The following is a 16,498-nucleotide window of genomic DNA, read 5'->3' as shown; positions in this document are numbered from 1 at the left end:
CCGGCGATACACCCCCCAATGTCCACAGTCTGGATCAGCCTCTGTTTGGGAGGTTTGCCTCTGCGCGGCGGTGCCTGAACCTCAACCGGCTGCGCCAACTCCACATGGGCTGGTTTGAGTCGGTCCACCGTGAAAACCTCCTCTCTCCCCCCAATTTCCAGAACGTACATGGACCCGTTGTTGTTGATCACCTTGAACAGCCCATCGTACGGCCGCTGTAGCGGTGCCCAGTGTCCGCCCCTTTGTACAAACACAAACTTACAGTTCTGCAGGTTTTTGGGTACATGGGTCGGGGTCCGTTCTTGCTGTGAAGTTGGTATGGGAGCCAGGTGGCCGAGCCTTTCACATAGCCTGTCCAGGACTGCTGTGGGTTCTTCCTCTTGCCCCCTTGGGGCTGGAATGAACTCTCCTGGGACACCAACTCGGCCGACGAGTCGTGCAGATCCTCTTTGGGCGCTGTGTGAATTCCAAGCAGGACCCAGGGAAGCTCGTCCACCCAGTTAGGTCCTCTCAGGCGGGCCACGAGAGCCGACTTCAAGTGACGGTGGAAGTGTTCCACTAGTCCGTTCGACTGTGGGTGGTAGGCAGTTGTGTGGTGTAGCTGCGTTCCCAACAGGCTGACCACAGCCGACCACAGGCTGGAGGTGAACTGGGCGCCTCTGTCGGAGGTAATGTGGGCCGGTACCCCGAAGCATGCTACCCAGGTTGCAATCAGTGCTCGGGCGCAGCAATCGGCAGATGTGTCGGTGAGCGGGACCGCCTCTGGCCACCTCGTGAACCGGTCTACCATAGTTAGGAGGTACTGTGCTCCTCGGGACACTGGTAGGGGGCCCACGATATCCACATGAATGTGGTCGAACCTCCGGTGGGTGGGTTCAAACTGCTGCGGCGGGGCTTTAGTGTACCACTGCACCTTGGCTGTTTGGCACTGCGCGCACGTTCTGGCCCATTCACTGACCTGCTTGCGAAGTCCGTGCCACGCGAACTTGCTGGAGACCAGCCGGACAGTTGTCCTGATAGCTGGGTGCGCCAAACTGTGTATGGAGTCAAAAACTCGCCGCCTCCAGGCTGCCAGGACGATGGGGCGAGTTTGGCCGGTAGCCACGTCGCACAGGAGGGTCCTCTCACCTGGGCCTACGAGAAAGTCTTACAGCTGCAAATCCGAGACTGTGGTGCTGTACCCCGTGTCTGGGCATGGCTGCCGTGAACTGCGGTGCCAGAATCGATGGAAAGTCCGCCAGGATTCTGGTGAATTCGTTGTCCGACAGCATGATGGAGTCCAGGTGTGGGGCCGGCAACTTGGCTTCACCCAGGGAGAACGTCTGGAAAGTCTCGGCATGTACCAGTCTTTTCCCTTGCAAGTTGACCAGCAGGCTGTGAGCTCGCAAGAAGTCCGCCCCCAGGAGTGGTTGGGCCACGGCGGCCAGTGTGAAGTCCCACATGAACCGGCTGGGGCCGAACTGCAGCTGCACTGTGCAGGTGCCGTAGGTCCGTATCGTGCTGCCGTTTGCGGCCCACAGGGTGGGTCCTGGCTTACTGTTGCGGGTGTCGTACCCCGTCGGGGGCAAGACACTGATTTCCGCTCCGGTGTCGACCAAGAAGCGGCGTCCTGACTGTTTGTCCCAGATGTACAAGAGGCTGTCCTGGTGGCCAGCTGCCATAGTCATTAGCGGCAGCTGGCCCTTGCAGGGCGGGTGACAACGGCGGGCTTTTGTGCCCCACCGCTGGTGGTAGAAACACCACTGTTCACTGTCCTCCTCACTCCTGCCTCTGTGTTTTGTGCGCCCCCCTGCCGGGCCTGGTCTGGTCTGCTGTTGGGCACGTGGCCTGGTAATCTGACCGACGGACGCCACGCTCTCCCTCTTGGCTTTCCACAGCACGTCTGCCCGGGCCGCCACCTTCCGGGGGTCGCTGAAATCTGCGTTGGCCAGTTGCTCTAGGAACGCTTGCTCGAACATGAGGCAGGGCTTGTGTCCATCAGCCAGGGCCAGCATCTCATTCATCAATGCTGACAGCAGCCTGTCTCCCAAACCGTCCAGGTGAAGCAGGCGGGCACCTCGCTCACGCCGTGAGAGGCCAAAGGTCTCAATGAGCAGTGGTTTGAATGCTTCATATTTGCCTTCTTCCGGGGGCGACTGTATGAAATCCGCAACCTGGGCGGCTGTCTCCTGGTCAAGGGCGCACACCACGTGATAGTAATGCGTGGAATCAGAAGATAGCTGCTGAATCTGGAACTGGGCTTCTGCTTGGCTAAACCACACGCGTGGTCACAGTGTCCAGAAAGTCGGCAGTTTTAGCAAAACTGCGTGAACAGATGACGAGTTGGTCATCTTTGGTCCAAGTCCCGTTTGGACCGTCGGGGTCACCAGTGTAGCAATGTGCTACACACAGCGCTGAAATAACGACACGCAGTCGGTAAGCCGTTTCGAGACTAGTTTATTCAAACTTCGCGGTGCTGGCATTTAATCCCTAGCGCTCGCCCTCTCCGGGCGGAAATGACATCAGAGGTGCATTACCAAAGTCTCTCCCCGCGCGCTGGCTATTTGTGAGCCGGTTTGCCTGCGCAGAAAGTAGGTCGCCACACCGATGTATTTGCTGTCCTTACCTTTCTAGTTGGGAGAGATGATGGGTTTGGAAGGTGTTGTCTAAAGAGTCTTGGTGAATTGCTGCAGTGCATGCTGTAGACTGTACAAACTGCTGTTATTCTGGATGAGTAGTGGAGTGAGTGAGTGATTGTGTGTGGGCTGCTTGAATGTTACCGAAGCTGCACTCACCCAGACAAGCGGAGAGTGTTCCATCACATTTCTAGCTTAACTCTTGTAAGTGGTTGTCCAGCTTTGGGGAGATGGGAGGTGAGTTACACTCCAAGGTTCCCAGCCTCTGAACTTCTCTTGAAGCCATATACTGTGTTTGGGCTACTCCAGTTCAGCTTCTGGTCAATGGTAACCCCCACAATGTTGATGGTGGGGGATTCAGATGTAGTTATCATCATTATGTGCCATGTCGTATGACGTGGGTGATCATGGCTCTATGACCATGATTGTTCTTGGCAAATTTTTTTATAGAAGTGATTTGCCATTGCCACCTTCTGGGCAGTGTCTTTACAAGATGGGTGACTCCACCCATTATCAATACTCTTCAGAGATTGACTGCCTGGCGTCAGTGGTCATATAACCAGGACTTGTCAGATGCATCAGCTGCTCATATGATCATCCACCACCTGCTCCCATGGCTTCACGTGACCCTGTTTGGAGGGCTAAGCAGGGCCCAAGGCTGATCTGCAGGCTAGCGGAGGGAAAAAGCGCCTTACACCTTTAGTAGAGATGTATCTCCACCTCGCCAACTCACCAGTGATGGTCATACCACTGAATGTCAGGGGGTGACAGTTGAATTCCTTTGCACTTTAAAAATGTATACAATTGGTGTGAATCATGTATTGTACCTAATTTTAAAGAAAATACCTTAAATCAGAGGCCAATTGCCTTCTAACCGGGAAATAAATTGTGTTGCGGAGTGTGGAATTCTGTGTTAATTTGAAGAGTGACTGACAAGCTGTGTAATTTGGAAGTAGATATGTTGTTTGGAAGCTCTGACTCTTCCTCTGCCTGGGGCAGAATAAAAAGGCTTATATTTGCATAATGCCTCATCACCCCACCATTAACATCTCAAAGTGCTTCCCAAGCAAGAATTACTTCAGTGACTTTGCTAGCACCTTTGCGCACAACATCTGAGAAAAGAGACAAGGGGACAGTAAGTTGGTGTTCTCCATTCCAGCCTTGTGGCAATGCCGTTTAATATTTTGTTTTGGTATCTATTAAAAGCTGTCTTGTGGTTGCCTATTGTCCTGCAGTGCCTAAGTTCTTAAAATGTAGTATAGTGCAACACAATACAGGCCCTTTGACCCTTGATGTTGGATCCACCAAAGGAGGTGACCCAGGATTCTTTAACCTACTCCAAAATCAATCTAGCACTTCCCTCCCATATAACTCTCTATTTTTCTATCGTTTATGTGTTTATCTGAGAGTGTCTTAAGTCTCCCTAATGTGTCTGCCACTACCACCAGCCCTGGCACCACACATCCACCACACTCTAACAAAAAAAAAGATTACTTCTTACATCTCAGCTGTACTTTCCTCCAAACATCTTAAAGTTATTAGCCATTCCACCTTGGGATAAAATCTGTGGCTCTGCAATCTTTTTAATGCCCCTTGTCATGTACATCTCTATCAAGTCACTTCTCATCCCCCATCACTCTAAAGAGAAAACCCTGAGCTCACTCAACTTATTCTTGTTCTAGATTTATTGCATCAGTCACAGTTTGATGTTGTTTATAAAGACTTAGTCATACTGCACAAAACAGGCCCTTGAGTTCAACTGGTCTATGCTGACCAAAATTTCCATCTAAACCTGTTGGGCCATTTTGTTCACACTTGGCCCAAGTCCCTCTCAACCTTTCCTATCTATATACTTGTCCAAGTGTCTGAAACGTATATAATGTTCCTGCTTCAGCCACTGCTTCTGGCAGTTCATTCCATGTACCAATCACCCTCTGGGTGGAAAAATTTCTCCCTTGGGTTCCTACTAAATCCTGCAATATTATACTGTACTGTTCCATGTTCTAGTGTAAATGGAGCTTTATAGTTAGCATGAACTCAGTGGGCCAAAAGGCTGAATGTCTCTAGGATGCAATACATTAAAAAAAAACTAACAATTACAATAAGAAACGTATATAATTAAATAAAGTAGTGCAAAGGCAAAATATATTGTGAGGTAGTGTTCTTGGGTTCTTTGTCCATTCAGAAACCTGATGATCGAGGGAAAGAAGCTGTTCCTGAAACATTGAATGTGTGTCTTCAGATTCCTGTACCACCTCCCTGATGGTAACAATGAGAAGAGAGCTGTCATGGGAGGTGGGGTCCTTGATGATGGATGCTGCCTTTTTGATGCATCATTTTTTGAAGATGTCTTTGATGCTGGGGAGGCTAATGCCCATGATAGAACTGGCTGAGTTCAAAACTCTCTGCAGGTTTTTCCGATCCTGTGCAGTGGTCCCTCCATACCACACAGTAATACAACCAGTTAGAATCTGTAGAAATCTGCAGTCACTTGAGTCTTCAGAACCAGCTGTATGGTTCTCCTCTCCTCTGCATCTGTCCATGCCACCGTGTTATGCTCCGCTACCATCCAATGGCATTTCCCTCTGCGCTATGATTTGCCAGGAACGATTTTAATTACTGCACGGAGCACTTGTGGAGTGTTACCTTGACGCCAGCGAAGGGATGGGGAAGGGAGAGTTTGCTTTGTACAGCACAGAAGGCAGAGAGAGTATGTTCAATCAATACACCAAGGGGGGGAAAAATGAAAAATTCCTATCGAACGGCTTGTCCGAGTCTAGATTCATCACTCAATCTGGTGAATTTGTAGCAGCTGGAAGGCACTGGGGTCGATACTAATTTTAAAGCAATTAGTTTGGATGTGTTGCTATCAGCAAAGCTCTCACACAGGGCTGCTGCAAACTCTGATAAACAGCTTACCACCAGTGTTTAAGGAGACTGGTTCTTTTCTTTTCAGCTTGCCTGCCAATAATTTCAAATTTGATTTTTATTTTGTCTCGGTGGGTGAGAATGAGCCCAACCCAGTGACGGGCAATTAAGGTGGCATGGCTACTGAATGGACAGAAGCATTGCCAGGTTCCTTTTGGTGAGGCAGGGTGGTCCTAGTATTTCTCATAGGGTTAGGAGGCTGTGCATTTTAGGCAGGAGGGGGTAGGTAAGTTATTTTAGTCTTAAGCAGGCCCTACACCCCATTTAGTCCATTTTGAACTATTATTCTGCCAAGTATCAACCTGAATCCTAACCATAGCTCTCCATATCTCTTACTTCCATTTACCTATCCAAATTTCTCTTAAATGTTGAAATCAAACCTGAATTCACCATTTCCACTGGCAGTTCATTCCTTACTCTCACCACCCTCTTGAGTGAAGAAGCTCCCCCTCATGTTCCTCTTAAACTTTTCATCTTTCACCCTTAACCAATGATCTCCAGTTGTATTCCCTCCTAACGCTAGTGGAAAAGGCCTGCTTGCATTTACCCAGATTTATACCCTTCATAATTTTGTATACCTCTGTCAAATTTCCTCTCAATATTCTATGTTCCAAGGAATAAAGTCCTAACCTATTCAATGTTTTCATGTAATTCAAGTCCTCCAGACCCAGCAAATTTTCATAAATATTCTCTGTACTGTTACAACCTTATTTACATTTTTTCCTGTAGGTAGACCAAAACTGCATGCAATACTGCAAATTGGGTCTCACCAATGTCTTATCCTACTTCAATATAACTTCCTAATTCTGTACTCAATATATGCCAAAAGCTTTCTTTATGACCCCATCTATCTGTGATGCTACTTTGAATGAATTATAGTTCTGTTTTCCCAGATTTCTTTGCTCTACTGCATTCCTCAGTGCGCTACTATGTACATTTTCTTAACTCTCTGGAATGTGCTGGGTGGGTGGTAGAAGCAGATACGATAGAGGAGGCGTTCCCAACCTTGGGTCCACGGACACCTTGCTCAATAGTATTGGTCCTTGATATAGAAAGGTTGGGAACCCTGCGATAGAGGCATTTAAGAGGCTCTCTGGCACATAAATTTGAAGAGAATGGGTTGGGTGTCATTAGCCTAGTTAGTTTGGCACAACATTGTAGGCCAAAGGGCCTTTTCCCAACCCGTGCTATTCAATGTTATACTACAAGTAAAAGGACTCTTGGCCCAACTCGACAGTGCTGACCAAAGTGCCTATCTAAGCTAGCTCTATTTACCTGTATTTGGCCTATATCCATCTGGACCTCTCTTATCCTCCATTGTACCTGCCTAAGTGCCTTTTAAATATTGTAATTCTACCCAGCTCTACCGCTTTCTCTGGTAGCTTGTGCCACATGCCCCCACCTTGTCCCTCAGGTCTTTTCCATTCACTTTAAATCTGTCTTCTAATTTTAGAACTCTATCCTGAAGGGTGATCTTATAGATTTTTATATAATCATGAAGGGCATAAATAAGGTGGATGGTCTTTCTCCTGTAGTCTAAAGCTAGACAGCATAGATTTAAAACAGGAGGTCCCAACCTATTTTATGCCATGGACCAATGCCATTAAGCTATGGGTTTGTGGACCCCAGGTTGGGAACCCCTGGTTTAAAATAACAAGAGAGAGATTTAAAGAGGTAGCTGAGGAGATTTTGGAGGCATTAGTAGTGATCTTTCAAAAATCACCAGATTCTAGAATGGTTCCAGAAGATTGGAAAATTGTAAATGTCACTTCTCCCTTTAAGAAAGGAGGCAGAAGAAAGGAAATTATAGGCCAGTACAGCATGCAATAGAATTATAGGGAAGTCACCAGCATGGACAGAACATTGACTGATTGGCAGAAAGCAAAGAGATGGAATAAAGATGCCTATCGTGGATGGCTTTGGGTGACAAGTGGTGTTCCACAGGAATCAATATTGGAAAACCTTCTTTTGACATTGTATGTCAACAGTTTGGCTGACAGAATTGGTGGCTTTGTGGCCAAGTTTGTAGATGATACAAAGATGGAGGGGCAGGGAGTGCTGAGGAAGCAGTGAGTCCGCAGAATGACTTTGAAACTTAAAGAATAGGCAGACTGGCAGATAATGTTGGGAAGTGTATGATTATGCACTTTGGTAGAAGAAATAAAGGCATAGACTATTTTCTAAACAAGGAGAAAATTCAAAAATCAGAGGTGCAAAGGGACTTGGGAGTCCTTGTGCAGATACCTTAAAGGTTAACTTGAAGGTTGAGTTGGTGGTAAGGAAGCCAAGTACAATTTTACTTTGAGGGGACTAGAATATAAGATCAAGGATATGATGCTTTATAAGCATTGATCGGACTGCACTTGGATTATCATGAGCAGTTTTGGGCACCTTACCTAAGAAAAAATGAGCTGGCATTGGAGTGGGTCCAGAAGAGGTACACAAGAATGATTCTGGGAATGAAGAGGATTAACGTACTAGGAGCATTTGGCTCTGGATCTGTACTCACTGGAGCTTAGAGGAATAAGGAGGGATCTCATCAAAACCTACTGGATATAGAAAGGGCTAGATAGAGTAGATTTGGAGAGGATGTCTCTTATAGTGGGTGGGTCTAGGACCAGAAGGAATCCCAGAATAGGGGAATGTCCATTTAGTACAGAGATTAGAAGGAATTTCTTTGGCCAGAGGGTGGTGACTCTGGAATTCATTGCCACAGATGGCTGTGGAGCCCAAGTCATTGAGCATATTTAAAGCAGAGATTTATATGTTCTTGGTTAGTCAGGGTGTCAAAGATTATGGGGAGAAGACAGGAGAATGAGGTTGTAAGGGATAATAAATCAATCATGGCGGAATGGCAGTGCAGCCTCAATAGGCAGAGTGGCCTAATTCTGCTCTTGTAGAAAATAAAAAATAAAATTTAAAAATAAATAATTAAAGTGGACCCGTGGGGGCAACTTTTTCACAGAGTGAATGGTGGGTAAATGGAACAAACTGCCAGAAGATACGGGTACGATTACAATTCTTTCAAAACCTTTAGACAAGAGTATTGGTAGGAAATGTTCAGAGCAGGGGCTCCCAACCTTTTTTATGCGATGGACCAATACCATTAAGCAAGGGGTTCATGGACTCCCAAGTTGGGAACCCCTGGTTTAGAGGGATGGAGATCATTGGGTATGGAGATCCCACGTGTACCCTTGTTTGTGAAGTCACCACTGGAGACTGGTCAGTAAGTTAAACCAGGGAAAGCTGGTCTAATCCATAGAGTGGTCTGTGTTTTCCTGGGTCTCACAGTGAGTCTTCGTCAGATCATTTATCTCTAAACAAGGGATTCCCAACCTGGGGTCCACAGACCCTCATTAATGGTAGGGGTTGATGGCCTTAAAAAGATTGGGAAGTCCTGCTCTAAATCTCTCCTGATCATGAACTTTTCAGGGTATCTTTCAAATGTAAATGTATCTTCTCAACCACTTCCTCTGGCAGCTCATTTCATATACTTACCACCGTCTGGTTGAAAATGTTACTGCTCAAGTTCCTGTTAAATCTCCCCCTCTCACCTTAAACCTATGCCTACTAGTTTTTTTTTAAATTTTCTAACTGAGAAAAAGACCCAATCTATGCCCGTCAAATTGATATACTTCCTTTAAGATCATTCATCATTTTCCTATGGTCCAGTGATTATAGTGCCAATCTGCTCAACCTCTCTCCATAACTCTGTCCCTGCAGTCTGGCAACATCATTGTAAGTCTCCTCTGCACATTCTCCAGCTTAGTAACATCTTTCTTATAGCAGTTTAGTGCTGGTCAGAAGGTCAAGTTCCCCTTCTTGAAAGCTGGTGTGTAAATGCACCCTTAATTCTATCCATACACCATCGCAAACATTATTTGTGTGTCTATAACTGGGTGGGAAATGAGGGAATAGCTCTGCAGCAAATTTCATCAGAAATATTGAGTTAATGCTTGCATCAGAGTAATGAGAATTGATGCTGGCTGTTTAATTCATGAGATGGGGTAACCTTGTTCTGACTCAGGCAGGCTGATGTAAATCAGCTTATTATTCAACCATTGCACATGGGATAAAATTTTTGTGCAAAATCAAAAAAAAACAATATGGGGTCACCACAATCTGGCTTTAATGCGATGCATTAAAAAATAAATTGGTTTGTGACCATTTCTGCTGCAGATTCTACACTAGGGGTGAACCTCATTTGAATATTGCAGTGCATGCAAAATACTGGAGGAATTCAGCAGGTCAGACGGCATCTATGGAGGGGAATAAACAGTTGATGTTTCGGCCCGAGAACTTTCAACAGGACAATGAAACATTGACGTTTATTTCCCTCTTTAGATGCTGTTTGACCTGCTGAATTCCTCCATCATTTTGCATGTGTTGCTCAAGATTTCCAGTCTTGTGTCTCTGAATATTGCAACGTTCCCCTCTTTCTTCAAGCACCCTGATGAATAGCCGTCCAAGTTTGCTTTGTGAATTTCTCTGCTTTATTTTTTCTTCTACTTAAAGGTGCTACTTATCAATTATTATGCAGGAAAGCAGACCCTTTGGCCCAACTCATCCTTGCCAACCAACATACACACCTGAGGTGCCTCCATTTACCTGTGTTTGACCCATGTTCCCTAAATGTGGTCATGGAGAGAGTGGGATTCAAGGGCACAGCCTCAGAATAAAGGGACATGCCTTTATAACTGAAATGAATTTCTGCAGCCAAAGGGCGGTGAATCTGTTGAATCAGTTGCCATGGAGAGCAATGAAGGACAAATCATTGGGTGGTTGTAAGAAGAGACTGATAGGTTCTTGTTTGGTGAAGGGGGGATGTTAAGGGTTATGGGGAGAAAACAGGAGAATGAAAAATCAGCTACGATTGACTAGTGGGCCAAATAGCCTATTCCTGCTCCAGTAGCTTATGATATTGGCTAAAACTTTCTCTATCCATGTACCTGTCCATATGCTTTTTAAACATTGTTATGTACCCATATCTACCAGTTCTTCTGGCAGCTTATTCAATATATAAAAATTGGCGTACACGTCACCTTTAAAATTTTCCCCTCTCACCATAAACATCTGCCTTCTGGTTTTAGACTCCCCTACCCCATGGAAAGCTTGTCCCTCATGATGTTTGTAATTCCCGGTAAGTTTGCCCTCAGTCTTCTACTCCCCAGGGAGAATGGTGGCAGCTTCTCCATTTTCCCTGTCACTCAAGCCATCCCATCCTGTCAACATTCTTGTGAAGCTTTCTGCAACTTCTAACTTCCCTGTAGCCTTGCTCTATGCACAAGTGTCCATGTAGACTACAAGACAGTAGGAGCAGAAGCTGGCCATTCAGCCCCTGTAGCCTGTCCTACCATTCAATATATTCATGGCTGATCTCTCTTGGGCCTCGTCTCCTCTTCTGTGCCTGTGCCCCACACCCTCAATTCCCTGGCCTTTTAATAATTGATCTACTTCCTTGTCAAATGCCTTCAATAATCTAGTATTCACAATAGCACTCTGCAGTAGAGAAATTCAGACATTTCTGAGAAAAGTTCTGTGTACCTCATCTGATCTTTCTTATAAGACCAGGTTTAGGTCTAGAACCAGAGGGCACAGCCTCTGACTAGAAGGATGTCCCTTGAGAAGAGAGATGAGAAGGAATTTCTTTATCCAGAGAGTGGTTAATCTCTGGAATTCATTGCCACGGATGGCTGTGCAGGCCCAGTCATTGGGTGTATTTGAAGTGGAAATCGATAGGTTCTTGATTAGTAAGGATGTCAAAGGTCATGGGGAGAAGACAGAAGAAATGGGTTGAGAGGGATAATAAATCAGCCATGATGGAATTGCGGAGCGGAGTCTGGGCCAAATGGTCTAATTCTGCTCCTAAGTCTAAGTCTATGTAAATCCTTCTTGCACGTAACTTAATTTGCTATCAGTAAAGCAACCAGCATAATCAAGTATCCCACCCAACCCTGAAAAGCTTGAAAACACACAAGGAAAGGTTCTACCCTCCTGTTATAAGACTGTTGAATGGCTCCCTAGTTCTTCATTGGTCAGAACTTTGAGTATGGAGATTAGAATGTTTATGTTGTTGTACAAGACATTGGTGAGGGAATATTTGGATATTTTATTTTGAATATTTGGAATTTCCTCTTTTGCCACATTGAGGCTACTCTTAGAGTGGAGGAGCAACACCTCATATTCCATCTGGGCATCCTTCATGAACATCCTGTGAACGTCAATTTCTTCTTCCGGTAACATTTTTCCTTTCTGCCTTCCCTCCATCTATTTTCCACTCTTCCCCTCATCTACCTACCACCTCCCCCACCTTCTTCCCTTGCTCCCATGGTCCATTCTGCTTTCCATGCCTTTACCTTTCCCACCCACCTGGCTAGTCCTACTTCTCCTACCCCCCTTTTTATTCTGGCATCTTCCCTCTTCCTTTCCAGTTCTGAAGAAGGATCTTGGGCAGAAATGTTAAATGTTCATTCATTTCTATAGATGCTGCCTGACCTACTGAGTTTCTCTAGTGTTTTGTGTGTGTTACTCTGGATTTCCAGCATCTGCACAATTCTTGTATTTTGAAATAAATTGCTATAGGAAAGATGCCATTAAGCTGGAGAAGGTGGAGAGGAGATTTATGAAGATGTTGCTGATTTACGAGGTACTTCCTTAGGAGTTTGCAAAGATTCGGCATGACGTATAAAACCTTGACAAACTTCTGTAGATGTGTGGTGGAGAGTATATTAATTGTCTGCATCACAACTTGGTATGGAAACAGCCAATGCCCTTGAATGGAAAATCCTACAAGAAGTAGTGGATACAAAGTCCATCATGGGTAAAGCCCTCCCACCAGTGAGCACATCTACATGGAGTGTCATCCCAGGAAAGCAGCATCCATCATCAGGGACTCAACTCAACCAGGTCATGCTCTCTTCTCGCTGCTGCCATCAGGAAGAAGGTACCGGAGTCTCGGGACCCACACCACCAGGTTCAGGAACAGTTATTACCCCTCAACAATGAGGCACTTGAAAAAGAGGGGATAACTTCACTTGTCTCATCACTGGTAGTTTCCACAACCTATGTTCTCACTTTTAAGGACTCTTCACCTCAATTCCATGAAATTTATTGCTTATTTATTATTTTTTTTTGTATTTGCGCACTGGTTGTATGCTCTGTTGGTGCAGTCGTTCATTGATTCTATGATAGTGATTGGATTTATTGAGTATGGCCACAAGAAAATGAATCTCTGGGTTGTATATGGTGACACAAATGTACTTTGATAATAAATTTACTTTGAATCTGTCATAATTTTATAAACTTCTAAGGTAATCTCCCACACTCCTAAGCTCCAAGGAATAAAGATCCATTGTAACCAATGCAGCCTATAACATAGACCCTCTTGTCCAGTCAGCATCCTTGTAAATCTCTACTGTACCCCCTCTATCTTGCCAATGTATTGCATCTTGGAATTAAAATCTGTATTTAATAATGTTTTGTTTGTTTGGGTTTTGTAGCTCCCCTTTGGGAAAGGAGAAAGGGAAACTAGTATTGCAGGTAAGTCTGTGAGCTTGAATAGCAATGATGTGTGACCTTCATTCTGTATTTAGTTAACATCTCTTGCTTTCAGCTTGGGCCAGCAGATCAAAGAGCCTTCATCGAAGCTTCCATTCTAGTAGTTCTGATGAATGATCTTTGAGTTAAAGCATTGACTCTTTCTCTTACTTCAAATCCAGGTCAGCCCACTGACTGCATAGAGCTTTCTCTGTTTTGCTGTGCCTTGGAGACAAGTTTTGCCTTAATGATTTTCATGTGAAATACTTTAGGACAGTTTGCTTATTGCTCTGTGTACCAACATTAGATCAGCCAGAAATGCAGTTCCATGGGTTAAATGCAGAAGTGAAAGTAACTTGAATTTATTGCCAGCTTAACCCATTCATACTGATTCCATCAGCCAGTACTTGCTTATATTCGCAGCCCAGTGGTATGAGCATCAAATTTCCAACCTTTACTTCCTATGTCCTTTCTCTTTGTGTTCTTTCCTCCCCATCTGATCCATCTCTAGTCCTCCTGTTTTTGTCCCCCTGACCTCCCCCAACCCAGTTCCAATCACCTAGCACACGTACATTTCATCTACCAAATCCCCTCTCCTAAACAAATCGATCTGCCTAGCACCTCTCCTTTAATGGTTCCCAGATTCCAGCATTGGTAGCTTTTGTGTTTTTGCTTATTTTCCTCCAACGTCCTTTACTCCACCTCAATCTACCAATCACCTGCAGGTTTCTGTCTTCCCTTTCCTCTATGTACTAGCAATCTTCCCTCTCTGCTGCCCTTTTCTTCCTGGTGCAGGTTGTCAACCTAAAACGTCGACCATGCAGTGAATAGTGATGCTGTTCCACCTGCTGTGTTCCTCCAGTTGTTTGTTTGTTGATCTGATTCAGGCATCCATCTGCAATCACTTTAGCATACTTTCACCTCTGTTTAAATGTGAATGAATTTACAGCCTTTCCAGTCTTCAGGTTGGTAACTGGAAGTGTAGAAAGTCCTAATTTTGATGAGGTAGCTTGTGAATGATGAGGTTAGCACCTTACAGTAGCTGGTAAAGGTTCAGCCCATTATTACTATGCAAAAAGTGTGCTATTTGGATGAACCAATGATCTTAATGTCTTAATAGAGTTATGCTAATCACTTGGCTCACCACAGCAGCATGGTAGCATAGCAGTTATCGTAACGCTTTGCAGTGCCGGTGACCCAGGTTTAATTCCTGCTGCTGTGTATATATTCTCCCTGTGTCCATGAGGGTTTCTTCCAAGGGCTCCAGTTTCCTCCCACATCACAAAGATGATGGGATTAATGGGTTAATTGGTCACAATGGTGTAATTGGGCAGTGCAGGTTCATTGGGCTGGAAGGGCCTGCTACCATGATGTATTCCTAAATAAAATAAAAATGTGGAAGGATCTTAGCAAGCCAGGCAGCATCTCGGCCCAAAACGTCAACCGATTATTCCTCTCCATAGATGCTACTTGACCTGCTGGGTTCTTCCAGCATTTTGTGTGTTACTATTATATCTGCTTTCATTATCTCCCCTGGCATGCATTCCAAGCAGCTGCTGCTTTGTCTAAAAATCAAGCATGTCGCTTAAATTTCCTTTAGACTACCCCCCCCCCCCCCCCCACCTTGCTTTATTCAACCTGATTCGAACTCCAAGTGACTAGTTCAACACCATACAGACCAAACTGAGGTTTACACCATTGGGATGGTTGGGAGCTGAGAGGGTGCAGATGGTCTTTAACCATAAGGACTACTGAAATTTGCCTGCAGCCCTCTCCCCTTCTGGTCCGTTGATCGGGGAACATTCCATCAGCACAGTCAGCTCTCCCCTGACACTGTTTCCAGATGCAGGAGCTGTTTTCATGTGTGTCTGTTCCAATAGCCAGACTCTCAGTAAATCCAAAACATATTTAACATGAAGTAGATACAAAGCTTGCAGTTAATCTGAAGGCTCAAGGGTCACAAATCATTTCACATCGCTACACTGAAGCAGATGGGGGTCTATTGATTTTTTTTTCCGTCCTGTGTTTTCAGATCATTGAAGTAAATTCAATTATTCCCACTCTTGTCAGGAGGCAGTCTGAGTACTCCCTCCCCCCCACCATTCAGTGAGCACGTGCGTAGAGTCAATAATATTGGAGCTGTATGATTCATGCACTGCTTACTTCATGCAGTGGAATTCAAACATTATCTGCTTCTTGTTGAGAGCATTGATAATGGTAAAATTCAACCCCCCCACCCTTCCCTCCAGACAGCATCCTGGTATATCTCCTCTGTACCCTCTCTTAAAGCTTGCACGTCTTTCCTATAATGAGAATTGAACACAATAAGTGTGGTGTAATCAGTCTGATAGAGCTGCAACGTTATCCTTGTGGCTCTTGAATTAAGTCCCCTAACTAATGAAGGCGAACAAAACACACACTTTCATAACTACTTCATTTGTGCGTTATTTTCTTAATTGCAAAGAGGAAGAAAATATCTCATCAGCTTGTATGTTATCAGTTGGGATAGGAGCTGATTCATAGATCCCTTGAAATTGCAGTGCAGTTAAGAAGACTTAGGGTGTGTTAGTCTTCGCAGACCGGGGACTGCGTTCAAGAGCCTCAAGGTAATGTTAGACCACACTTGGACTATTGTGTTCAGTTTGGTCACCTCATTAGAGGAAGGATGTGGAAGCTTTAGAGAGGGTGTTCTGGAGATTTACCAGGATGCTCCTGGACTAGAGAGCATTTCTTAAAAAGAAAAGGTAAAGATTTAAAGACTTGCATTATTTGTCACATGTACATCGAAACATACAGTGAGATCTGTTGTTTGCGTCAAATCAAATTAGCAAGGATTGTGCTGGGCAGCCCTCAAGTGTCACCACACTTCTGATGCCAACATAACATGTCCACAACTTACTAACCTTAACCCTGCTACTTTGGAATAAAAAAGGAAATTGGAGCACCAGGAAGAAATGCAGGTCGTCACAGGCAGAACATACAAGTTCCTTACAGGTGGTAGTGGGAATTAAACCCCTATTGGTGATCTCTGGCATTGTAATAACGTTATGCAACTGCTTGACTGACTACCATGCTGCTTGGGCTTTTCTCTTTGGAGAGGAAGACATGAGGTGACTTGATAGAAGTGTACAAGGCGATAAGAAACATAGATAGTGGACAGCCAGAAACTTTCTCCCAGGGTGGAAAAGGCTAATATGAGGGGATGTGATTATAAGGTGATTGAAAGAAAGTATGGTGGGGATGTCAGAGAGATTGATGGGTGTGTGGAATGATAGTCACATGGGTGAAAGAGGACAATGTGCAAGGGAAGTGCTAGATTGTCCTTAGAGTAGGTTAAAGAGTTAGCACATTATGGGCTGAAGAGCCTGTACCATACAGAAGTGTTCTATGTTCAGGCTTTTTTCTTCCCACACATCTGC

The 16,498-nt window shown here is 45.0% G+C and overlaps 1 protein-coding gene across 2 annotated transcripts in view; it reads left to right on the top strand.

The window, feature by feature from the left end:
• Window positions 1–16,498, top strand: part of pcgf1 (polycomb group ring finger 1) — a 64,895-nt gene that overhangs the window by 45,123 nt on the left and 3,274 nt on the right. For both annotated transcript variants that reach the window (XM_073042100.1, XM_073042099.1), the window contains one exon: window positions 13,043–13,082. In XM_073042100.1, the coding sequence (XP_072898201.1) occupies window positions 13,043–13,082 (40 nt within the window). The remainder of the gene's footprint in view (window positions 1–13,042; window positions 13,083–16,498) is intronic.

The sequence above is a fragment of the Hemitrygon akajei genome, chromosome 4 (assembly GCF_048418815.1).
Source record: "Hemitrygon akajei chromosome 4, sHemAka1.3, whole genome shotgun sequence".
NCBI classification, from domain to species: domain Eukaryota; kingdom Metazoa; phylum Chordata; class Chondrichthyes; order Myliobatiformes; family Dasyatidae; genus Hemitrygon; species Hemitrygon akajei.
The sequence above is the reverse complement of the archived record's forward strand: the minus strand, read 5'-3'. Positions and strand labels throughout refer to the sequence as shown.